The sequence below is a fragment of the Larus michahellis genome, chromosome 8 (genome assembly GCF_964199755.1).
Source record: "Larus michahellis chromosome 8, bLarMic1.1, whole genome shotgun sequence".
In the NCBI taxonomy this organism is placed as follows: Eukaryota; Metazoa; Chordata; class Aves; order Charadriiformes; family Laridae; genus Larus; species Larus michahellis.
The window spans coordinates 39,316,608-39,342,475 of NC_133903.1; the positions used below are offsets into that span (position 1 = coordinate 39,316,608).

A 25,868-nucleotide genomic window follows, 5' to 3' on the forward strand; every position below is an offset into this window, starting at 1 on the left:
GCTGAGAGCATGTGTAAGAGGCTCTGGAGCTCCCAGAGCTCCTCCAGTGTTGTCTCTGATACTGTCTAATGTAAGTTATCAGAGGTCCTCAGTGATGTTGGGTCTCCTGCTCTCTTGTGCTTGGGCTTTCCTACCTGCCAGTTCTTGGATAACCTGCTGCCCACCAGTGTGGGTGATTGAGGAGAGGAGAGAGTCTCCTAGATCTTCCTTGAAGGTTTCCACCAAAGGTAGAAGGTGGAAACCTTCAAGGAAGATCTAGGAGAGACTCCCCTCTGCCTTCTTCACCCACGCTGCTGGAGTTTTAAAGCTCCCGCTCTCCAGGTAGGTGCTGATCCATGGGGTTTCACAGTGGATGAGCAGGTGGATGAAGATGTGTTTTATGGCCCAATGCTGCCTGCCCAGAGGAGGGTGGCTGCATCAATGTCCCTGGGGATCAGGGGCAAGGGATCCTTTATGTCCTGTTGGGGTGCACCAGGGAGGCAGGAAGGGGTGGAGTCTCTTCAAGACCATCAAGGCATGGGCTTTGCTGGGGCCTAATACTAAAGGAAAGTTTTAGATTGATGAAGTGAACGTGCATGTTGTGTCAGGCAGCAGTTTTGCTGTGGAGCATGTGTGTGTGCTTGGAGGTCCTAATATGTGTTATCAACATTATTATCACACTAAATCCAAAACACAGCAGCTACTAGGAAGAAAATTAACTCTATCCCATCTGAAACCAGGACAGAGTGGGGGTCTTGGAAGAGCAGCAATCCCAAAAGACCCGTAGCAGGTGGGTGTCACAATCCTTTTATATAGTTCTGTCCACGTAAGTCACCTCTATTTGGCAGAACACTCCTAAGCCATCACTAGTGCCTTTATTGCAGGATGGCACCACTTATATGTGTGCCACAGGAAACCACATGAACACACTGCAAAATTATACATATACTAAGCCTGTCTGTTAGAGCCATGGTTTTGAGACTAAAATTCACATTTTCTGTAATGCAGACACAAGACGTTACATAGTCGTGTTTGTCATTAGATAGTCATTATTGCTGTTCAAATTAGTTGTCATACCCTATGTAATAACTGTTACCAATTATTTTTCCACTTTTTTTTTTTTTCAGTGTAGCATTAAGTGGGCAACAAGGTTTTACATAATATTCAAAGAATCTGGTATTCTGGATAATTTGGAAAACAATTCCTCATCATTCTGTTTACTGGCTCCTTAGGGATTGCCGGTTGGTCAGTGAAACCTCCTCTGCTTGGAGCAGCACTGGGGCTGTTGTACCAGTGATATTTAGCAAGTCCAGGGGGATGTTGCTGAAGAAGGTGCAGGAAGATAAGGTCAAGCCTTCTCAACCTTGACTACAAGTAGTTCCTCTGTGGGGAAAGTGGTTCTTAACACAGAGGTTGTTGCTTTGCTTTGTTCGTCTTGGTTCTATTATTCAGGCAGTTTTTCTACCTGGCAAACCCCTCCAAACCTGAAGAAGTAGCCAACAACCAAACAGTTAAAAGAAATATCAAAATAAAATATTTCTGATAGATTTCATAAAGGATGAGTTATAGCAGAAAAAAATATTTTGGATGTAAATATATTGTACTTCATTCTTCAATCCAGTAATGTGTTTTTATTTATCTGAAAAGATTTAAGATGGCCCAAACTGTTTGGATGGCATGTAGAAAGCATTCCAGTTTGACAGAAGCTTGAATTGATTACTTTGCTGAGGGAGGGAAAAAAAAAGAGTTTTATTTAAATCAACTTTAAAGCTTTATTTTAAAGGGTGGATATTGGTAGCTGGAGAATACGCTCTGCCTTCCCCTCATATTGCAGCTGGGCGGCAATAGCCAGCCTTCGCTTATTTATTTATTTCCTGCACAGAGGGGAGGAAAATACAGGTCCATGAATCAATCTAGATAATGGGGAAGGCTGAATGTAATAAATAATACAGTAACAACCCTAAACTAATGAGCTGTTGCTAAGGTACATTTCACAGGCTCATCCTCTATATAAAAAGTCACTAATAATCCCTTGGTGTAATCAGATGATAAAGCTTTGCCATAAGGCAACACCTGTGCAATTAAAGCCGCGGATTCTTTTGCACGTTTCATTAATTTCAGGATTTTGTAAAGGCACAATGACTACACTAATAATCTAGTCTACTTGACTCCATGTCTACTGGAAACAGGGTGTCTAATTAGGTAAAGGTAATTAATTAGAGATAAATGGAGCTAATCAGACTCGGTTAACACTAATTCTCTGAATTAAGACATTTTGGGACACCTACTATTCCACTGGCTTTGATGTTTCCCAACAAACACTGCCTTGGAAAGGAGTCAGAAACCGCTGTTTATTCTGTTGGAGATCACCGTCCCAGTCCTGCAGCACCGCTTGCCCCAGTCATCTTCTTGGGGGTCGGTGGGACTCTGAGCTGTGCCCACCCCTGTGGGTTTGCTGGGAGAGGCATTCCTTCCACAGATGAGGTGTTGGGGGGTTGGTTTGATGCCCCTGGGAGTCACTTGGTGTCTTTTTACTGGCTTCTGCCAGGCTTTTGATGGCTGTGATATTTTCCCCACAGCTTTTCTCCCCGATGTGGGCACATTTTTAAATTCTGGGATGTGCTGGTATTTGAAAGGGCCACCATAACCTCTGCTGTGAAGAGTAGTCAAGGCACAGAATGCAGTGCCATTCCTCACAGAAGAGAGGAGTATCAAAATAAAAATCATTAAGGCCAACTGAAAATAAATCTGGATTATTTAGTGCAAGGATATGGATTTCACAGGTGATCTGTGCATTTGTAACCATGGAGGCTATGTGTAACCTCTGGAGGCCTTGGGCCTGTTCTGGTGACGAATCAGGTGCTGCTCATCTCGCTTAGGTAACAGCTACATTGGATTCAGGTGCCAGCATCTTCAAAACCAGCAGGACTGCTGGGTAGGGGAGAATAGAAGCAAGTGGGACAAGAAGTGAGGAAGAAACCCAGTTGCTCCAACATTGTGGAGGTCCTGTGTGCCTCTATTACTAGCCCTGTATTAGAGGAGTCCTATTTTGCCTTTTTTTCCCAGGTAATTGTTACTTCCTGATGTGAATGAATGTGTAGTACTGGTGGCAGGTGCGGTACAAAGATGCTGTGACTGGCATGTACCTATACTGAAATGATAGTGTTGCCACCACTAGCTCTGTTAGTGTTTGGGGATGGGACCGTGCTGGGTGTATGGAGCAAGCACGTTTTAGAAGGTATTGCCTCTGCGTGATGTTAAGCTATGAAGTCAGATGATTTTGCCTCTTCTATGGATGTTCTACTCATTCCAGCTGTAAAGTGTGGCTGATAGAGAGTTCTTCATCTATTGCTTGAATGCTAGGAAGCATGGGATGTGCGCTTCCCTCCTGCATCTGAAGAGGACTGGGTTTTTTTTCTTAAACTTGTATTTCTAAAACACCTAAGCTGATGCTGCACAGTGTGGTACATAAATAACAAGAGTGAGCCAGCAACAAACCCTTGTAGGGTGAGCTATAGCCTGAGGTAAGTCTCCACCAGCTGAGCTACACTACCCTCACCAGAGGAGATGAAATAGAAATGTCTGAATACTTCTATTACCAGATACTTTCTGGATTGACCTTTCAATAACTTGTTAAACTACAGAAAATATTTCTGTTTTCTAGATGTGAAAGACCTGCTGGGTCATATAGTCCACAAATGCACCTCTGGATATTTTTAATCACAGCTCGGTGACTTTGGGCTTTTAGGAGCAGGTGGGGCTTGGGCCCTGCTGTTTGAAATAACTTGAGTTTCCAAGGATGAGCAAATTGTGGTTAACAGTTGCAGAGAGCTGTGGATACAAAGGAACCATTGCTGCCACAGCCTCCAGGGAAGGAAAAGGAATTTGGGTGTGTGTCTTCTGTAGGCCAGGGAGGCAAAGTGCTGTCGTCTCCTGGCTTGGCTGCACCTTGTTAGCATGCAGCTGTGTCAGACCCCGGAATGAGGGCAGCCGCTGCTACCCTGAGCCTTTGGTCAGGGCTGCAGGGCAGTCATGTAAGTGAGGGTCCAAGCCTGATTTGCTCACAGTAATTTAACCCCTCTTGTGTTATTGATGTTACCATTCAACATGGTCTTCAATCACACTTGGCTTTTTTTGTATCATAGGAAAATTCAAGAGACTTTCCCACTCCAGTACATCAGGTTCCAAGTCTAGTTGCTAGTACTGTCATCTGACGCGCTTGGCCTTTTGAACTTGTCTAGTCTTCATGTGCTTTGGGGAGGTCTAGTTCAACGCACTGTGCGGGGAAGGTGGGAGATGTCCAGAGGGGTCACACAGCTGCTGAAGGCCTGCTTGGGCTGACCACCACACGCGTGCAGTGCTGAGTGCCCAACTAGCGGGAGGGTGAGCTCAGTCTCTTGAGTGCATGGGTGCTCTGGGCAGGGCAGAGGCACTATATTTTGCAGGTCATAGTTGCCCATTAGCGTAACTCAGGTGTTGGCTGAGAGGTTGGATGAACTTTTGAAACAACAGCTCAGATAACAGCAGCTTTCTTAAGGGAAACTGACAAATGTCCCAGAAGAGGCAGCTTGTTTGAGGAATGAAATCCTTCTTTCCTTTTCCTTCGCACGTCCTCCTCTTAGTGTCTCTGGGCCAAAAGGTGAAGATCCTGAAGTGCCTGTTGTGCTCCCTGAATGACAGAGCTGCTAAGATTCAACATCCTCCAGCCTGGCACCCCTTCTCTCCTACAGGGATGAGGTGACTCAACACCTGCTGGTCTTGGATATCATTATAAAGCCACTGGATGTCCATGAACTTGTCCAAACAAGTCCTTAGGTAAAGGATGGGATTCATCTCACCTGACTGCACAGCTGCATCCAGACTTGCTTCCTAGGCTCTCTTCATGGGAAAGAAATGGGCACTAGCACGGCTACTCTGACCCGTTTGGGGTTTCTCACCAAGGTCATGTTGCATAAATGCTTGTTTTTCCCACTGGTGGTTAAAGGTGCCTGGGCAACCTCCGAGTCTGGCCTGTGAGTCCAGTCAGGTGAGACCACCCAGGGTCTGCACTGGGCATGTTGAGGTCTTGAGCAGGTTGGTAGTGTTGGGGGAATGGTGCTGTGTGGGGTGTGGAAATCGACTGAAAATGAGAGAAAAAGATAAGCCATTCTTGGGATTCGGACATCTCTGCTGCCTGCTCTGTTTGCTGCAGTTCACTCCGTTTCTGTTTGGTTTCGTGAGCACAAGAGTGGGTGGTAGAAAGAGCAAAACTGCGTGGCAAGAGAGATGAGATGAGAAACGTTGAGCCTATGGAAAGGAGTGAGTGTTGAGGAGGAGGTGGTGGCTGGGATCGGAGCAGAGCCCCTGGGTCCTGTGGAACAGGGGTTGACTGCTCCCCTGCCCCCCCAGCCCACGCAGGCAGCGCAGCTGTGGGGGGCTGTGACACAGGGCCCCATGGACTCGCAGGGATCTCACAGGCACTTGTGGGTCTGTGGTGGAGAGGACTGTCTGCTGCAGGGACCATGGCACCAAGACCCCTCTCCTCCTGCAATGGTTCCCTGGGGAGTCTCTGGCCTGCAGCGCTGGGGTGAGTTCTCACCCTTGGTGTTCAGCATCTGTGGTGCGGTGGAGTGCCACGTGGGAAAGCGGACTCTATAATGTTCCTGTATTCAAATTAAATGTCTTGTTAATTTGAAACAAATATTTAAATTACCTAAATGAAAAGGGCAGAAAGTTCCTTAGTGATAACCTTTGTTCACGTCTCTTCTCCATTTTTCATTACATCCTTCCCTCTTGGCCTTTGATTGCTGTTTACCAGAGCTGCATCAAAGCAGGTTCCCTCCATGGCTCTGGGCTACGGCACAGCCCATAATCCAGCATCTTGTCAGCCACTGGAGTTCTTAAACTAGCCTCAGTGCTTGTGCCAGGAATTGAACCACCGTTCTTAAAAGCAGCGGTCGGTTCCCCCCTCTCCCATGGTATGCGAGGCGCCAGCAGGCCACCTTCACATCTTCATTTCTAATTTCATAAACATGCAGCAGCGAACTCCAAGACCTTCCTGAGCAGCTGCCGACCGGCGGTGCTTTCTATTCACACACTAACGTTGGCTGTAAACATCAGATTTTTTTCTAAAACAAATGCTGTGCTAAAGCTAAGCAATGGGTTGTGTTGTTTGCTCAATATTAGAGGAATGTATGGAATGGGGTTTGTCCGGCACATTTTATTTCATGACAACCCCTATGTTACCTTCCTGTAAAGCAATTCAAAGCGCTGTTCAGTGTGTGGTTCACTGCACCACAGTAACAAAATGCTTAATACTTTAAAGAGGGAGTTCTAAAATTTAATAGTTTATTTTATTATTACTCTTTTAGATATAATTAACTAGGGATGCACTTCAAACTGTGTCCTTCTTGCTACTGAAATGTATTTTTATGTTTCACTCTGGGAGGGGAAAAAAAAAAAGTCTGTCAGACCATGGGTCTCTCCCTTGATGCACATTATTAGAGTCTTTTTAGAGACAAGCAGGCAATTTTGCTGTCATTGGTCTTGTTCAAATAGAGGGTGTTTATCTATGCAGTCCTCCGGGGAAGGGTGTCAGGGAGGGATCACCAGCCAGCAGCTGACACAGGTACGGCACGCTCCTTTGACTCTCCTCCAGCAGTGTGCTCGCTCAGCGCCTGTTTCCGAAACATTGCTTGTCAGGCACCTTGTCCTGACTCCAGGGCACACCGTTGGGTCTGGTATTCGCTGGGGCTGAGGTGGGATTGCAGGATCCTGTGAGGGGAAAGGGGAAACTGAGCTGGAGGAGACGGTGGTGTTGCTGCTGGGAGGTTCGTGAAGTGGTGCCTGGTGTCGTCTCCCCGAAGTTTAGCTTTAAAACCCGCTTCCACCTCCCACACAGAGCAGAGCCTTCTGCTCAAGTGCACAGGCTTTGTTTTTCATGTGAACTGAGGCAGGCCAAAGTTTCTGTGTGATAGCACTAAAAAATAAAGTATTTGTGACTATTACTGTGTATTTCCACGCTGCCCTGAACTTGAGGCTTCACTCTAAAGCCATCATGTTTCCCAGTCCAAAGCACCTGAAGCGAAAAGCTCGATCTCCCAAACTTGCTTGTGGTTCTCTGGTGAAGCTGCAGAGCGTTGGAGGACTTACCCCAGAGCAGAGGTGGGCAAGCTCCATGGCTTCTCGCACATCTGAGCCCTTGCCCATGCCTGTGTTGTGGGGGGCCAAACCATAGTCCAGGGGTCCCTGCGTGCTCTGGGACACCTTCTGTCTGGGCCAGGGTCTCTCCCAAGCTGGGGAGCAGGTGGTGGGCCTCAAACACAGCCATGGGGCTGCCGTTGGGTGGGGGCCGGCCCTGCACTTGCTGAAGGGACATGGGTGTATGGCTGCCCGTGCAGCTGCCTTTTTGGCAGCTCTAGGCTGAGTGAGGCAGGCGTGGGTGAAGGAAAGCCCTTGGTGTAGCTGTTATGGAGCACGCTGTGTATCAGCATCCTGCAGCAGCTCAGGGGGGTGCTCACCATAACTGCAACACTAATAAGGTTTATAGAAGGGGTACCGGTGCCTATTGCTTGTGCTGGTGACTGCTGATGGTGCTGGCTGTACAAAACCACATGCCGGCTGAGGGTGTCCAGAGTGCCAGTGCAGGCAGAAGGAGGAGAAGCCAAACTCTTCAGGACAACACTGTCAATTTAGTGGAAAAAATGAATGTGATGATATGACTTAAACAAGCATCCAGCTCCATCTGTCTGTGGCTGTACCAAGGCAGGCTCTCTGCAGTGTTGGTGGGGCCCCAGGAGTCACAGAAAGTCCTGCACTTCTGCTCGCAGGGCCTGTCGCATCCTGAGTGAGGGCTTGTGGTGGGGCTGGACGCAGGAGAGGCATAGGGAAGGGCTCTGGACACTCAACCTGGGCTCTGCATGCAGACTTTACCATCTGAAGCACCAAGAGCTGCACAGTCAGACTTGCCTTTCAAGTAGTTTCTCACACGTGACCTACACAATTGGGGATCTTCTGAAAGAAATCTTAAGAACGTGCATTTTCCTGTCTGCATGGCTTTTTGCTCTAATAAGATACTCCCTTTGTGAAGGCGATACTTATTTTGGATGCTTAAGCTAATTTTGGCTGAGCTTCCTATCCACAACCTACCCTGTCCCTGAGTATTGGTTCCTTTGAACCTCTGTGCCAGCCCAAAGCCTACACCGGGCATATGCTTTCTTAATACTGATGATGGGATGCTGCCTGCCTGCTCCTATGGTGCACATCACATCACACCTCTGTGGGCTATTGGGTCCTGTGTTCACCTCCAGTTTTGCTGGCAAGACTTACAAATGTGTGGTTGCAAAACTATTTCCCTTTGCAGCCTTCTGCCGGGTGGCTGGTTTAGGTCTCATTGACTGCACCCTTCCTAATGTATCCTGAGATGTGGTTTGTCTTATTTGGGATGCGAGCATGCTGTCGCCTGGCACCCAGCCCCCGTGGCTTCCCAGGGGTCCTCTCCCATCCTGTTCTGGTGCTGGGCTCTGCTCTCCGCTCGGCTGCTTGCTCATGCGCTGCTCAGCCCAACAGAGCGTGACCTGGGGAGAGCGACATATGGTAGGAGAAAGGCAATTTAGGACAGGCCTAGAAATCAGAGGCAGAGTTGTTACGAGCTGGGCCTTGGGTTCACTGGCACAACATGAAAGATGGTGTTTGTGCCTGCCGGAGCCCGGCCTCCTCTGGCTCTCCTGGCGGCTGCCGGCTCCCCACAGCACTGATAATCCCTGTCACAGTGGCTGTGGAGGGGTTCAGGGCAAAGGATGTGAGCAGAATTAGCAAATTCCTCCATCCATGGCAAAATTTTTCATCACACTGTATAGCTTTTTGCTCAGTTCACAACTGTGAATTTCCTAGGCTTTATTTGTTTGCTGAAAAAGTTGAAATGAAATATTTTGATGTTCCATTTTTAGTTTTACTTAAATGCAGTCAAAAGATACACCATCTGGAAATGCCTTCTTTGCTTTGCTCGTGTTTCCAATAGAAAGCTTTCTGTCCTGTTTTCTTTGTTTCACTGAGAAAATTATAAACTTTTTCCAAGTTGTCTTTTTTTTTTTTAGTCCTTGGTCTGGTCACAGAATCATAGAATGGTTAGAGTTGGAAGGGACCTTAAAGACCATCTAGGTCCCACCCCCCTGCCCTGGGCAGGGACACCTCCCACTAGACCAGGCTGCTCAAAGCCCCATCCAGCCTGGCCTGGAACACTTCCAGGGATGGGGCATCCACAGCTTCTCTGGGCAACCTGTTCCAGTGTCTCATCACCCTCACAGTAAAGAATTTCTTCCTTATATCTCAAGTAAATCTCTCTCCTTTCAGTTTAAAACCGTTACCCCTCGTCCTATTGCTCCACTCCCTGGTAAAGAGTCCCTCCCCATCTTCCCTGTAGCCCCCCTTTAGGTACTGGGAGGCTGCTATAAGGTCTCCCTGGAGCCTTCTCTTCTCCAAGCTGAACACCACCAACTCTCTCAGCCTGCCCTCATAGAAGAGGTGCCCCAGCCCTCTCCTAGAGGGCCTTACTCATCAAAGAGTAAAGGCCACCTGTCTTGATCTCTTTTTAAGATATTTTTTTTTCAGATGACCTGTTTCGTGAATGACCACAGGCGATGTGGTTGATGGTGAGGGTGGAACAGCTATGCCTGCTAGCTGGCCATTATAACCTGGGAAATCTAAAGTGGACAGATTGAGAGGATGGGACAATGTGGTGGCCAAGTAACCTCTTATGAGACCTTTGCTAGAAGCTGTGTGAGTTGTGGTCTATGTGCAGTCTCCCTCATCTTTTTTCAACTTCCAGCGTGCAAGAAAACCAAAAAATGACACGTTATGAGAGAGACTTTCTCAATACACATAATTTTGTGAGTTAAGAATTTGGAACATTAGGTGTAAATATTTATTATAATGCTCAAAATAATGCCTGAGATTTTCACCCATGTATTATCCTAGAATAAGTCATCCAGAATTATGAAGTTTAAAGAAATATGTTTAAGTGTATATCAGTGATGTGATAGTGAGAGATTTGGCTCCTTGTCTCTTCACTAAGGACAAATTCACCCCAAGGGTGTACTCTGATCTTGGCAAATAGTGTTATAATAGTGAAAGAATACTGCCCGCTGGATAGCAGAAGTTGATGATTAAATTTAAGTGTGTATTGTCCACATAAAGCAAACAATGTGCCTTTTTTTTTTTTTGTCTTGAGTGTGAACATTCATTACTGGTGCTGAAGACGAAGATGCGTGCTTGCTAATTATTGTGTTTTTAACTGATAATATACTGTAAATTTTGTATAATACAACTGTGACCTTATAGAGAATGGAAGAGATGACAGCAGGCCCATAATTATAGTATGCTGAAGAAATGCTTGTTATTATCTACTATTTTTAGGACCGGTGTGCATAGCCTCTTAATTTACATAAGCTTTAGACATTCACACATTTTCTGTCTTTGCTTATGGATGATAAATTTCATTCAAATGAAAGATGAAGACACTGTGTTAGGTGAGAGGTTAGCCAACTGGGAGCTTGATTACTGTGAACAACAAAAGCTTCAGTGCCAACTGAAAAAGGAGCATTTATTTGAGAAAGAATTGTTTAACCCAAGATTTATAACATGAAAACCTCAGCATTCAAATGGAGTCTTGATAACTTGTGATTTGAGAGCTGGTTAAGTGATTGGGGGTGGGGGGGAAAGACGGGAAAACTCCTCTATAATCTGTATGTCACAGGGAGGGTGATTATTGCAGTGTGTTCTTATTGGGGATGAATGTTTTGTGCTTGTTGAGGTTTCCCTGTTGAGTGCTGAGGACACAAAGCATGTTTCCAGGAGGTACTGTGGATCACCACCTTGCTGGTCCACCTGCCCCGTCTGCTTGCCAAGCCATTTCCCTTGGTTCTGTTGAAGGCAGCAACCCTTGAAGGCTGGTGAGATATCTTGGTTTGGGGATGCCAAGGTATGGAGTAGACGCTGTGTGCCCTCCGGGTGGCACGCCGTACCCCTGTGGAGGCACAGGTGTTGGGCGGGTGGAGATTGCCCACCCCTCCTGGGGATCCTGACCTCTTGCCTGGGCCATGCCTGGTGCTGCCCCTAGAATCATAGAATTGCCTAGGTTGGAAGGGACCTTTCAGTTCATCTAGGCCAACCATCAGCCCACTGAGAATGGCTGCTTTTGCCTCACCAGCAATGCTGCCCGACTGCTGGCAAGATGATGCTGGTCACCAGCAGGGCCATCAGCTACATGCAGTGGCACTGCACTGGCAGCTCTGGCACTGTCGTGGGCACACTGTGCGGTACTCGGGCTACCAGGCGAGCTAGAGGAGATGCTAGAGCAATGCCGAATCCTGCTTTGGCCCTGGAAGGAGCCCTTTGTGGTAACATTGGAGTAAATTTTACCCTATCATCTCCCTCAATTAGCATTTCTGGCCGCGGCCTGTGCATTCCCGAGTCAGAGCCATGTACAGCCCCTTCTCTCTCATCAGGGCAACCCCTGCCCCTCGCCGGGCTGGGCAGCCACATGAAGCAGCATAGAAAAGTGGGCGGTGGTGCTGGCTGTGCAGAGAGCTTTGAGTTGCGTGGTTTCGGTCCAGCGACTTTGGTGACCCATCGATGCAGAGGTGGTAGGCTGCTCAGCTTCCTTCTGCTTTCTGCAGTCCTCACCAGGCTGTTCCTTGCATTAAAAAACAGAGAAAGCAAAGAAATACACAGCTGAGACAGACACAGAAGAAAAGCTTGTTTGTACTTGTTACACTGGAGGATATTTTGAGATCAGATCACCCATCTGAAAATACGACCTCTTGTAATACTGCCAAACAAGGTCAGGGATGCCTGCACTTCTCTGCCTCTTATGCAAGTTTGAGCTGCCTGGAAGCACCTTCCACCGCTACAGCTGAGTTTTCCAAGTTGAAGGGAAAAAGGGAATTTGTTCATCAGGGCTTGACCTCTTGTTTTTCTGCTTTGTTTACCCTGTTTTGGCTCTCTTTCCTTGTACTGACGCTCTCGGTTGTGTTTCAGATTTCAAGTGTGAGCGATTCCATGTGAGGAAAGTCATTCATCAAAGCAGCTGAACAAGTTGCCCCGTACAGAGCTGCCGTGTAACACGCACACCCAGTCTCCTCTTAATCTATTTACGGTCCTGTTTTCATCCTAATTTAGGTGGACAGAATTGTGACACTGAGGTCTGCAGAGCCCACAGCAAACCGTAGTCAATGCAGACCTTCATAGGCACTGGGAATTTTTTAGATGTAACTGGTTGAAGGCGCTGGACCCAAGCCAGCAAGCCCGCCTCTTGTCTTCTCCTGGAGAAATGAGCATTCCTTGTCCATTTTCCCTAGGGAGCAGTTTTTGACACTGGATGCTAATATAATTTGTGACTTCACTTTCTGCCTATAAAGGATGCTGCAAATGAAGGAAAAATTAATTCTCCATCATACAGTGTGAAACCAGGACTCCCACAGAAATCATTCGTTTCTCGTGTTTGCGCTGGCATTAGGTCGCACTAGGCAGAAGCCTTTGCAGAGTGCATGGGGCTGATCCCACAAACCTCTGCTCACTGAAGTGGTTTGGATAGCCTGCGTAGCAGCAAGGGGCTCCGTCCAGGTACTGAAGGCAGGACCCTGGCTGAGGGATCGCCTCTGCTGAGGGGATGCTCCCAGGGCTCCCTCTGAGGTTCCACATGGTTTGCTTCAGCTGTGCCCAGCTGCCTGTGTGACTTTTCTGAAGAAAAAGGTTTGGGGAGCATTTTTTTCCTTTTTTTCTTCAAATTGTCACTTCTTGCTCTGTTTCCCCAGATATCACTCATTTATAGGGGGTTTTACCTCCCAGCGGATGTCCGCGCACCGTGGCACAGGTGCCCCTGCAGAATCTCTGCCCTGCAGGTCCCCTTGTCTGCCGGCCGGCTCGGTCTGACCCCAGCAGCAGCTCTCCACAGGGTCTCAGCACTTCAGCCGAGTAAGTAGGAGAATCCAGCGCTTGTCCTCAGTTTGCATCTGTCTCGCCAGCACCCTTGGTCCTCTGGGACTGGCGCTGCATCTCCTGCGGGCAGGGTGCTTCCTTCCGATAGCCCAAATGGATAATTACATGGGATTTCCAGAGTGTTTTTCTCTCTTTTTTTTTTTTTTTTTTACCTCAAAACAAATGTGTAAGTAGGTGTAAACACTGGCTAGTGCAAGCAAGTCTATCAGAAACTGGCCCATATGTGTGAAGATTTAATGCGGTGGGTTTTGCTTGGGAAGAAAAGCCCTGAGCTGCCCGCGCAGCGCTGTGCATCCAGCGTGGTATGTGGTCTGAGCTGCCAGGCTGGAGCACAAACACGGGGCTCAGGTACAGAAATGTGTACAAAATAGCTACGCCTCCAGCCTGCTGTTAAGCAGACCTCTTGTAGCAGCGCCGGGGGGGGGGGGGTTAGTAACAGGGTGGGAAAGACGACAATATGTTTGATAAAAACTTTAATTGCTAAAGGCCTTTCCCAAAGGCCGATAATGGCAAAAGGTGTAAATGGAGGAACCGTCCCAGGCTGCTCCTCGGTAGCTGCGCCTGGCGCACAGATGGGCTGCTGAAGAAACTGTGAATGGCCAAACGATAACAGACTATCCAGTCATTCCAACATCAGCTCATTAGCAATCTGTCAGATATTTTAATTTGTGTACTGGTGGACTAAGCAGATATTACAGGATTGCCCCAGCTCCCAGGCATCCCTTTAACTCGGAAGGAAAAAGTGAATGAATGAACCTGGAGATATGAATGGAGATTTTTGTGCCCTTGGCTTTCAGTAGTCACTGTGGGGTCCAGCCAGGGCTGTGGCGTGTCCTGCGAAGTTCCCAGACCGGCAGAGGGAAAGCAGGGGGATCTGGAGGGCTCTGTGGGCAGGGTTTGGCTGCCTCCTGCTGCCTCCCCCAGACCCACTTTCCTGGGGCGCTGCGGTGGGGAGACGGTGCCAGCCCACAGGTCCCCGAGCAGCAAAAGGTCAGATGTTCAAATTGAATAAATTAGTGAAGCACAGGGCCCAAGATGCTGGTGGACAGTTTGGGTTTGTTTCAAATAATTCAGTAACTTGTTTAGGTAGGTCTTTTCGCTAAAAGAGGTAACCACCCATATATGATGGTATTTTTGTTACCCCCTAAATCTCTGACCAGAAAAAAATCACTAGATCCTCTTCAGTCATATTATTCCAACTTCTGGTAGCTAATTTTCAAGTGAGAGTGTCTGTGCTGGGTATTCCTGGTTCATTGACTTTGGTAAATGTAATCCCTCCAAACTTGGGCTTTCCAAAGTACTTCTGGAGGACGAGAAGGGGCTGCTCTGGCTGCATGGCAGACTCCCCCGCAGGCTGACGGGGCTGTGCCCCTCGACAGCCTGACCTGGCTCTGCCCAGGCGATGAGCAGAGGTGTGAGTTGGGGATGCAGCCGGCAGTGGCCGTACCTTATGTGCACAGGGTGGGCCGTGCGCCTCGGACGGGGGATTGATGGGTGCTGCTGCATCAGCAATGTATGGCCAAGGCGCTGAGCACGAACAGGCAGGCATTAAGTGTCTGGAGGATCTTTTCATTATGCTTCATTTTGTAATGTTATCACTGAAGCTGTTGAGAATTAAGTCGTACTTCCATAATAAGAGTGATTACGACTGGGGTAATGTAGTCAAGTGCCGAAATGTAGTGTCCTCGTAGGGGAGAAGGAGTTACCGGCGGAGCCCTTCAATCATGGTGAGATTCCCTCGTGCTGCCCGGCCGGCCTCCTGGGCACCTCATGCCTCTGACATTCATAGGAAAATGCCTTTATTCCTTTAGCTTAGGCATGTCAGGGATGGATGTGAACTAAGAGCCGCTGAAAATGCTGGGATTTGCCTGTCAGGCCACAATTTGGAGATGGTATTTCTCTTAATCCAAATCAGTTTTACATATTGGCATGAAGCATTATAATTGATTGCATTAAATTACATTGGAATCTCTCAGCTTCTTGATCAAGAAATGATATCAACTCCAAGTAGGCCTGACTGTATGTTGGTATTAAAAATGTTACAGGCACATAGCCACAGCCTGATTCATTTCTAATGAGGTTTTGAAGTTCACGCTATAAAGTGTTCTGTCAATTAAGTCAGAAATTCATAGCAACATATTTACTTCAGTTAACAGTATGTCCTTTCAGTGCAGGGATCTCAGCTATTACAGTTGTGTCTTCTAGTTCCAGCTTCATCGAAGTCCAATCAAACGTTCTCATTGTAATATGTGTTTGTCTGTAACACGCACAGTTTTTGACTGCAAAGAACTGCTCTGCAGAATATATTCAGTGAGAAGGAAGCAGCCTAAAAGACAGTTGCAACACAAAGGCCTGTCGTTCTGTAGTGCCCTGTAGCTGGAATAAAACCAGGCAGGAAAAATCTGCTTTACCAGTAGTAGGCTTTCTTGCTACCTGTTTATACTTCCCAATGCGGCTGACTCCCAGGGTAACAGCATCCGTGGAAGCAGCGCTGCGCCCCGCACCTTGGAGGGGCTCCCGGGGGGGCTGATTGCACCTGTCACCAATTAACAGAGATGCACATGCAGACGAAGGAAAATAGTGCTTTTCTTCTCAAGGTAGCACAAGTCAAGAAACCGCAAAGCTAGTGACAACTCCTGCGTCAGCTGTAACACAGAAAGCAGCTTTCGGTTTGCTTTAGAGAACACAGTGTGTCGTGTGCTGCTTGATCCCAATAAGTCCCAGTTCCTTAATATCTCTGTGAAAAAATAAACTAGTAGAAGCCAAGGAGACTCAGTCTTTTTAAACGTGAATCCCTTTTCTTCTCGCTTTTCAGGTGGCTGAAGCTCTGACGACTGCTCTGTGGAAGGAGACAGCTCTGCTCCGACTTCCCTCCAAGCCCGCCAGCAAAGGGATCTGGCAAGAGGATGTTTTACAGCTTTTGAAGAAGTGATGAAGTCAGGGCGCCGAGTCGGGGATTAAGGTAACTGTCGGCTTTCCTGCCTCACTCAAGCAGGGCTGCGGGTCTGCGAGACTGCAGCCTTGGGAATGAAAGATGGGCAGCGCCTGCTTCGGACAAGTTTCTGTCACCGCTGTGTGCCAGCATCCTGCCCCACTGCGGAGAGGAAAATGGTAATGTCGGGGCACGGGGGGAAGCCCCAAACTTCTTGGTGAATCCCAGAGAGTTTGGGAACCTGCAGCTGCTGCCGGGTGTCTGCTAGCTGCCAGCACAGCCAGGCTACTGCCGTGTTTCCCTTCTAAGCATCCCTCGGGCTTGTGGAATTCTGTGATTTCAAGGAGCAGAGCAGGAAGCCGCCCCCGGTGCCGGTGCTGCCTCTACAGCAGGCATGGCCAGCCACGTGCAGGGGATGTGGCTTCGACGTACAGGTTGCAATGAGAGTAATGCCATGTAATATTAACACACAAATGCTTTCCCCAGCCTTGCCTGAGGCTTCTTCCCAGCTTCCTCAGGTTCAAGGTCAGAGGCTAAAGAACTTTGTAAGTTCTGCCTGTGAACATCGGGCCAGTTTTAAAACAACTGAGTTTGGTGGGGAATTTTATGTGTTTTGAGCTCTGCCAGAGGGATAACTGTTTGGTGGAGAAGTTGCCATGTTAAAGCCCAGGAAACTGCAGTGAACCTGTGGGGTTCTTACAGCTGCTTGGTTTCTCCATAAGCCTGGTCTGGAAGGTTTTGTGGCATTTTTAATAGAACATTTGGTTTAATAATGTTGCATACAAATGCATCTTTATGTAATTAGTCCAGAGATTTCAGGCAAGTGGCATGACTGTCACTGAGTGCTTGTGAAGAGTCTCCTTTTATAAAGAAACACTGCATTTCTTCTTGGCCTGTTGTATCAGCCCAAGACATTTGTTCACGTCTGTTCCTTCAATATTACCATTAGAGCACGAGCATACGTGCCCCAGGCAAATCTGTGGTTCTGTAATCCTAAATGCTCTGGTTTCTCCCTTGCCTTTTGTTCAAACCCACTGTAAAATCATACAAATCAGTCACAGAATAGCTGGGGCTGGCAGGGATGTCTGGAGAGCATCTAGTCCAACCACCCACTGCTAAAAAACAGGGCCAAGGAGAGCAGGATGCTCAGGCCTGTGTGCTGTTGGGTTTTGCGTGTCTCCAAGGATGGAGTCTACACAACCTCTTTGTTTCAGAGTCTGATCACTCTTAAAGGAAAAAAGGTGGGTTTTTTTATGTTTAAGTAGAATTTATGGGTAAGGAAACCAACCCTTTCCAAAGGAGAAGATGCCTGTGTCTGCACAGGAACCCGCTCTCCGTGTCATTTGATTTTTCTCATTCTTTGAGATTTGATTTTGGGCTTGCTGTGAGTCTGTGCACAGAGATCTTGTTGTAGCTGGAGATACACGAGAGCTGGCATTCCACATGTGTGGGAGGTGGGAAACGCTGTTGTTATTCAATGTGATCCAAATGGATTATGGGGGCAGGAGACGTGGATTCCCAGGGAAGGCTGGAGCCTGGGAGATTGGACCACATGCCCCATGTCACATACCATGTCCTAGCAGTGGTCTTGGGAGCAGAGTCTAGAGAGAGGAGAATGTGTTTAATGATATAAGCCAAATGTGAACTCCCTTATCCACTGCATTTCTAAATACTGATTTGCCTTTGGTTTCCTGGAAGGGACACTGTGACAGCCAGCATGTCCTACAAACAGTATAGGTCTTGTTTCTTGGAAATTTGGGATGAACGGCTTAGCTATGCACCTCTAAGGAGAATGCAATGCTTTGGCTTCTCTGCTGTTCTCTGGAGCCCCATGTGTGGGTATGGTCTGGCAGCTGCTTTGTTATTTACTTCTTGGATTATTTGGGGGAAATGGAGGATCTCATGCTGTACCATATATGACAGACGCTAGGAACCTGCTAGGATTAATGGTAGAGCTGGTTGCTTCTGAAGTGTTTTAACCTGCTCGGTGCGGTTCACCTAGGATCCTTATACTTAGGTCTCTTTATCCAGTTAAAATGTTGCCTAGCATGTAAAACACCAGGCTCCTGGATCAGATGACTCGTCAGGCCCTTACTGCTTTTGATCAACTGGTGTTTCTTACTGAGCTTCGTGTCCTGACCAAATTCCATCCCAAATGTACCACCGGCCACCTGTGCAGGCAGCAAGGCTTCCCAGGAGCTACTGCTCCTTTCTGCCAACAGTGGGAGTTCCCAGGGCAGCCTCTGGGCATATGAGCACTGCCCTTAGAGCAAGAGATTACGAATGTCGCTTGTAGGGGTTCCTTTTGTGTACTGTAAGACCTTGCAGGCATTCGTGGTATAGCCTTCCTTCTCACCTGTGTGCATGTGGTACATCAGCAAACCATATTACAGCCTTTGCAATACCCATGATGTCAAAGTATATTGTGGCACTCTAGATACAAATGCCCTTTTATTTCCACTAAAGCACCGCAAGCAGCACTGACAGCAAAGCAGCAATACGTACTGTATATGCATGGGTAATAAACATTGCCGGCTTGAAACTTCTGCGCGCATTGGGCATGGATTGTGTTTTACCACATCACACGATACAATGACAGCAAAGAAGTTCCTTCCCCTTAGCATAAGGTAAACAACAAACAAGCAAAGCTAGTTTGGCTGTCACTGCGGTGATCAGCGGCTCCATCCAGGAACACCAAGACTCAGTATCGCTTTCATTTCACGAACAGAAGTAATGGCAAAGCCACTTCTCTGCTTGCTATCAAAAGCTTATAAAGAGACTGTTTCATCTGAAGTTTTGTGTAGGCACATCATACAAATATTTCACTGGAATACATCAGAACCGCGGTGCCGCTGCTTTCTTCACTGCTGCACGGGAACTACCAACGTAGCCACCAGTCTCTGTCAGAGGGATTTTCATCTTGCCTTTCCTTTTATACTTTTTTTTATTCTAATATTGCCTTTCTTCTACTCACTCCCCACTGCGACTGAAGGGCAAAGCTTAGTCTAACAAGAGCCAAATAACACACAAATACGTATAGGTAACGTTACAGCTTTGAAGTCCAATCTAGGAAGAATGAAGGCTCCTACAAGTTTGATGCTCTCCTGGAGGTTATCTGGAGTTGGGGAGTTACAATATACAAAATGATGTCTTTTAAGGAGCATCATCATATTAGAAACTGCTGACCTATTTGCCCAGTAGCAAGTGACAGGGAAGTTGCAAGTTTTCCCCTCCTCTTCAGCCATAAGTGAAGCTGGATGCTGATAAGTGAAGCTGGATATCAGCTGTTTGCAGATGCTCGAGGCATGTCATTTCATGGGCAGCCCCAAGGAGATGGACGACTGGATTTTATGTGAGTGGTTCAGAAAATATCACCTCTCACCAGTGCCAGGGTTTCCAGGTGGGACCTTTTCCAGGTGCCCCTGAGCATGTCCGCTGCTGCAGCCTCAAGGAGCTGGTAGGTCCAGGGCCTTGGTGGCCCAGATGTGCTTCAAGTGATCCTCCTGTGAGCCTTGCCGCCAGCCTCCAGTACGCTGTCTGTCTGTGCCACGGCCACCGCGCAGCTCCTGGCACCAGGGAGGGGTGGTAGGTCATGTCCACTGGAGGGGAACACTTAGTGGACCAGGGACCTAGTCTGTGTCTGTCATGAAGCGGCACTGGATGAAAACAATTTCACATTACTAGCAGCAGGACGGGACCAGGAGTGGACTGCTGATAGGGGGAAGCCCTGCAGCTGGAGAGGCCCCAGAGAAGCTCTCAGCCAAAACCTGGAAATAAAATCCAATAAGGAGCTAAAAGGGATCAAAGCCAAAGAGTTGTGTTTGATAAGAGATGACCCAGATGTTTGAACGTATCTGCCTCTAGAATAACAAGAAGATGGAAAGTCTGTTTTCATGGAGGTAAAAAAAATAAAGCAAAAATATCAGTCCGGACCGGTAGAGGAGAAAGTGAAGTCAGAACTGCTGTGGGACGAGGGAAAGCAGGGGCTTGGTCAGGATGCAAGAGGGTGGGAGAGAGGGGGAAACGGGCTGCGTCTGAGAGATACTGGAAGAAGTCTGCTGCTATAGCTGATTTATTTTTTCCTGTGATTTTTGTCTCCTCTGAGACCAGTGTCCAAACTTCTACTAACTTCCCACAGGGCTCACTTCTCTTCAGTTTCTCCAGACCAAAACTCCAGGGGTGATGCTCTTGAACTGATCAGCCCTCCTGCAACCAGCTAAGGAAGTGCACGTGCCATTGCAAGAGGATAAATATGAATACTTTAGGAAACGATCCCTATGGTGAGCTGAGGAAATATCAGCGAGTTCCCAGTGGTCCTGCTGCCCTGCATTTCCTCCGCATCACGGTCGGGAACCGTCTTCGCATGGCTGGGTGCCCCACTGAGAGCTGGGGATGGCTCCCTGCGGCACCATGCGGGGAGCAGCCCAGGGACCTGCACGCTTCTGTCCCCAGCGCGTACCCTGAATGAAGCAAAAAAAAAAAAACAGTTGAGGGGAAATGAGTGCCATGGTTTTTTTTAATGCATAAGCAAGGCGGTTTGGGAAGCGGCGCGGTCGCGAAGGGGGTGCGTGTGCAGGAATGTCTAACGGTGCCATGGTCGGGGGAGGAGGGGAGCGGGGAGCGCCGCTCCCGGGGCTGCTGCGCGCGACCTGGCAGAGCCCCATCGCAATTATTTCCAGGCAGCGGCGCGCTCCCTTCGCAGCCCACGGAGCCGGCAGGCAGGCTGCCAACCCAGGCAGCAGCTTGGCAGGTTTTTAAATACTGACTGCGCGAGTGTGCGGCAGGCCATTTGTACCATATGGCACCCAAGAGCTAATCCGGGAGAGGGTGCTGGGCAGCGAGGGAGGCCAAGGCTGAAATGCCATTTAGAAGGGAAACATCAGCCCAAGTGGCGCAAGGCCATAAAGCTGAACAATGAAGGAGACCAGGGGCGGGAAGGGAGCTGAAGAGCGGAGGATGGCCGTGCTCCTGAAACCACCCAAATTTCATTTCCTCTCCCTCTGTCCATATTCACTGAGTGCTTAGAAATACTGTTCTGCAGAGTATAAGCATATACTATAAATATTGAAATAGAGATTTTGAGATATATATATATAATGTATTTTGTATGCATTTATTGGTCTGCTGTGGAAAGCCTGATGGAGAAAAAGCAGAGCGGTGTGGGGGGAAAAAGACATTTCTGCCTCTGCCCTGAGACGGGGAGCTGATGCTGATGGCTGCTGTTGTCCTGGTCTGTGTGTAGGGGGATCTATTGATCTCAAGGCAGAACCATCATCTGGCAGCACAGGAACCCTGAGCTTCAGCTGGTGTTGACCATCTTGGTCCTGGGAAGTCAAGTAGATCTGGTCCATGGTCATCTCACCTTTGAAAGGGTGTTTTATCCTGCAAATTGCAATTTTAAGAGTTTTCATTTATAGTCTCGTTATATTAAACAAATGACACCGTGTAATCGTTTGCTCTCTGCTCTGGGGCTCTAATGGATAGCGCTTGTCACAGTTATTGATTTTTCTTCTCTTACAGTAATCTAGTACTTCAGGAATATTGAGTCATGCTATTATCCAGACAGGTGCCAGCCCTCTGAATGACAGACAACAGGCTGTTGTCACTGTAAACACTTGATAGCTGGCAAAAAAAAAAAAGGAATAGGAGTGTCACTTATCCACTAAAATACTATAAATAAAATATAGACTCGGTAGTTCTTTCATGACCAAGCTTATAAAGAAGATAGGATTTGTCACGCTGGAATAGACTGATTTCTTGTGTGCTCCCCTCGCTGTGGCTGCTGCCACCAGATGCCTTGGTGGATGGTTCCAGTGAGCTGATCCCCACTGGGAGTGGGTTATTCCCAGGTTCATGGGTTTCAGCTGAACACGGTGGGAATGTTTGTACTGGTGTTGCTGATGTTGGTAACTGGGGGACGCTTGTCGGTGCTCCTCTCTCTCCTTGGGATGTCATTGTGTTTTGCGATCACTGCAGTGTTGCATGGCTGTCTCGGATGAAGATGCCCAAAATGACCAGTGGCTGCAGTGATTTTAAACTCCCACAAGGTAAGTGTAATGATTTTTTTCTTCTAATACACATTACCTTGTTCTTACCATCACTAAATGTAATTTGCCACTGTATTCTGGTTTTGTTTCTTTTTTTTTTTTTTTTGGTAGAGGTGAAAGGTAGTAGTTTTGCCCCTGTGCTACACCTGGGCGTGCAGACCAATGCTGCCTCCTCCCAGCGCGATGGTGCACGAAGCCGTGGGGCTGGAGCAGGGCAGCACAGCCTGGTGCCGTCCCAAGCAACTTTCAATGAAAAAGAGCATCTGCTTGATCCAGGGTGTGGAAAGCTCGTTGTGCTTCTTGTCTTGGCAAAGGGAAGAGGGTAAGGCATGAAAGGCATGATCTAAAATTAGAAGACCAGGAAAGGATGCCCAAAAGCCAGTACACAGTGTGTGCTTCCACTTAGCTCTGTGTTTCTACTCTGTTCTCCCCAGAAAAACTCGGAGTGAACTTAAATGCAGAAGCATCCAAAGCAGGGGAGAGAGAAAAGAGCTCCAGCATGGTGGCCTGTGCTTGTACACTCACGGGCTGCTGAGCGATGGGACATGTAAGACGCGGGGCTGTGTGTCTGCAGCATTGCCCGCTTGGTGCCTCCGGGACAGGAGAACTGCTCTGCCTCTCCCCAGCGCCGCTGCATCGCTGCCAGGGCTGCACGCTCGCACACAAAGCGCTGGAGGCCATCTCACCTCCACCACAGCTCCTCCGCCACAGCTCACCTAGCTTAATGTCTTCCTACAACATCTCCCAGTTCAAAAGAAACTAAACCAGCTGTACTTATTTTACTTGGAGAAGCTGGTTAGTATGCACATCATTTCCGCATCTACACCGCACTTGAATAGCCTGGGCCTTTTCTTATTACACCAGTGAATAGCAGGCTTACACAAGCAAGTGAAATTGGCTTTTACATCAGGAGGAAGAGAAATCTGTAGCTGTTGGGGAACACCTTTCAGGTATTTAGAGCTGTTAAGTTATCTGAAGGAGTTGTTGGTTATAATACCGCAGTTGTCCGTGACTTGCTGTTTAACAGCACAGTGTGTCGGTACCAGTGATCCCACACATCGCTGGCAATGCAGGCGGTGGTGGTGAAGGCTGTGTGTGTTTAAAAAGGACTTTGGGAGCATCTGAACAGCAGCATCAAAAATACCTGTGGGGGTGCCTGTCCTGTTCCGGTTGCCTCAGCCCATAAAGCTTTTACCCTCCAGCTCTGGACTCTGCACCCTTCCAGCCATCAACCCTCGATAGGTCCCATCTGATGTTTATACTTAAAAACATTTCTGCTGATGCTTCCTCCTGCATCTCCCCCTCTGCTCCTGCCTTCTCAGTGCACCTGGCTTTTTCCTTAGACTCGAGTCCCGTCTAAGCTGAGTAGGTGATTTCACCTCCTGTGGGATCCAGCTCTGAGCTTTGACAGAGCTCCCTGCGTAAGGGTGAAATCTAGGTACCTGCATTCACGAAACATTTCATTTTGGGTATAACAAGGAGGTTTTCTGCAAGCTCTTTCAAGATGTTTCAGTGGTCAGGTTATCTTCTTCCTCGCTGGATGTCTATCAAAAGAAGCAGCTCGTTTGTCTGATGGTGTCTGCTGTTATAAACCACGTTCATCCTTTACGTATTTGTCTTTTCTTAATGTTTCCTCTGCTATCTCACTAGGCAAACTTCCCAAGCAGAAAGGAAGTGCCTTGGCTACTGAAATCCTTTGCACTTTCTCAGAAAGCAGTCCCAGAAAGGATTTGTTCTAGGGAAAAAGGTAGCTGTATAGCTATAATTCAATCAGGCCTCTTTTGCACCCCTGTATTCAGCCCTTGCTGGCGTGGTGTCCTCGGTTCTCCCTACACCCAGCACATCGGCCAACTGCCCTTTGAATTTTTCCATCTTTCATTTCCCCTCTACTCCCTCCCATACAGGCATCCTCCCTGCTGCTGCTGGGAACAGCCCTTCACCACCCCCTCCCCACAAAAGACGGGGGACACGGGGCTGCGGGACAGGGCAGCTCCCCGCAGTGCCCGCCCAGGGGGGTCTCGCAGCAATAACATGTACTGGATCCTGCACCAGTCCTTAGGTGCCTTCAGCTCCTCCCTTCCGCCAGCTGCATCCGGACCCGTTAAAGGACACCCCCTTAGGAAAGCCTTCTCTATTGAGATGGAAGATAAAGTGTATTAACTGTAATTTTCTAAGATACATATTGACCATAAAATAGATTTCTGAACTCCCAAAACAATGTAAATGCATAAAAAAAATGCTAAAGCCATTCTGGACACTTAAATCATAAAACTCGAATTAATAAGTTCAAATCTAGATACAGGCTATTTCACTGAACTTTAATGTATTTCCCCTTTATAAGATACTCTGTAATTTATGACTGCTTAAGTAGAGGATACAATAGTTTGCATAAAAAAAATGGAACTGGAGGCTCTTTGGCTGTGCTGTGGCGCTGCAACTGCCTTTACCATCTACTGGAAAATGCCTGTCTTTTTCAAATTCCTAAATTCTTTTTTACAGAATGGTAAGGTTAGGCTATGAGCTGGGATTTATACAGTTGTTTCTGGAATTGGTTTTGAAAGCACGCTGCAATAAAAACTTGATTACAGGACTGCAACTCCTTGTCCTGGAGGGAACGAAACCCCTCCTGGTTTTTGTAAAGGTGGCTCACCTGAAGGTAAAGGCACTGCCTGGAATATTTTGCAGATTGTCATTTCTGTTTGTTGATTCCATATTAAACAGAATAACCAAGCGTGCTGAAGGTAAAGCCCTCGTTTAATTAACCCTCTTGGTGTAGTACCATGTGATTAAATGTGACTGAGCTGCTCCTTGGGGCTTCTGCTACTGAAAATACTAACAATAATCATTTGTTTTGTTTTTATATTTAAACACATTATTGCATAGCTTGGTGCAGAGATAATTACCAATTTTATCTCCTGTGTTTTTCTAATGTTCATTAATAACAATAAAGGGTTGTAGGTTAAAAACTCATTTAATTGCCTTTATGTTAATGACATTATGAATAGCCTTAGCTACAAGATTCTAATTCTGTCCAGTATCCTGTTTCTCAGTAAAGCCCCAGGAGAGCTGCTCATTTTATCAGCATTACTGATTCAGAGTTTTTCCTTGCAGGTGGGTTTTTGTACATAATCAGAATTAATGCACAACACATTTTGCAAGGAACAGAGTAGAAGCTCTCTGAATAAGTAATTAACTAGAGTGCCCAAGGAAAAATGCCTGAGCAGATTTCTTAGCATATTCATAAAACATTAAGAACAGTCACAAACACAGTGGAAACAATTTACTGATAATATGCTTTCATGCCATTTTCTAACTCTCTCCTTTTTTTTTTTCTCCCTCACTTTCCCTTTTAATGAATGGAGTTAAAAAAAAAAAAAAGGAGATTTCGGTGCTCTCATTAAGGAGCACCTGCCCTTGGAACAGATTATGTCCCGAGCCACATTGGACAAGGACTTATTGGAAGATAAATGGAAGTCAATACTAGGCTTTTTCAAAGTAAACAGAAAATAGACTTTTCTCCTCCATGTACAAATAGCCTCCACTCTACGCCACCTTCCTGGTCCTAAATGACAAAAGGAAGGAAACATTTATCTGAGTTACTTCCACTTCTAACGATAATTAAATATAATAGATTCTCCCAAAGACGCTGTTGGAGTGCAATGTGTTTGGAACACGCCAAAGTGGACCCAGCTATTTCCATTGTTTGGTTGAGCAAAGTGCGTGGGCCTGGTCCTTTCCTGCAGGGTACGCTAAATACGTGTCTTGCCTACAGCTCAGCCGTAGGATCTGCCTGTTCCCACTCCTGTCCTCTGGCTCAGCGCAGGGATCTCAGCAATGGGGCTTCCCTGCTAGGCCCTCTGCTGCCGTGATTTCAGTAGCCTAAAGGAAAATATTGGGCTGGGTGGCTGGAGCAGCTCCAGCTGCCCGGCTGCGGG

At 47.5% G+C, this 25,868-nt stretch overlaps 1 protein-coding gene across 5 annotated transcripts; it reads left to right on the forward strand.

Annotated features, from left to right (window-relative positions):
• Positions 1–2,930: 2,930 nt before the first annotated feature.
• On the forward strand, positions 2,931–24,746 carry LOC141747432 (uncharacterized). Of its 5 annotated transcripts, XR_012588732.1 has the most exons (6): positions 2,935–3,045; positions 12,771–12,930; positions 15,770–15,916; positions 21,863–21,933; positions 22,045–22,255; positions 22,368–24,746. XR_012588732.1 is itself a non-coding variant. In XM_074597643.1 (4 exons), the coding sequence occupies exons 1-4, from the start codon at positions 15,989–15,991 to the stop codon at positions 22,651–22,653; spliced, it is 645 nt and encodes a 214-aa protein (XP_074453744.1). In that variant the 5' UTR covers positions 15,925–15,988; the 3' UTR covers positions 22,654–24,746. The 5 variants fall into 5 exon arrangements, 1 of the variants encoding a protein (XP_074453744.1); XR_012588730.1 differs by having other exon boundaries at positions 21,863–22,255; XR_012588731.1 differs by lacking the exon at positions 12,771–12,930 and having other exon boundaries at positions 2,931–3,045; positions 21,863–22,255.
• The last annotated feature ends 1,122 nt before the right edge of the window (positions 24,747–25,868 follow it).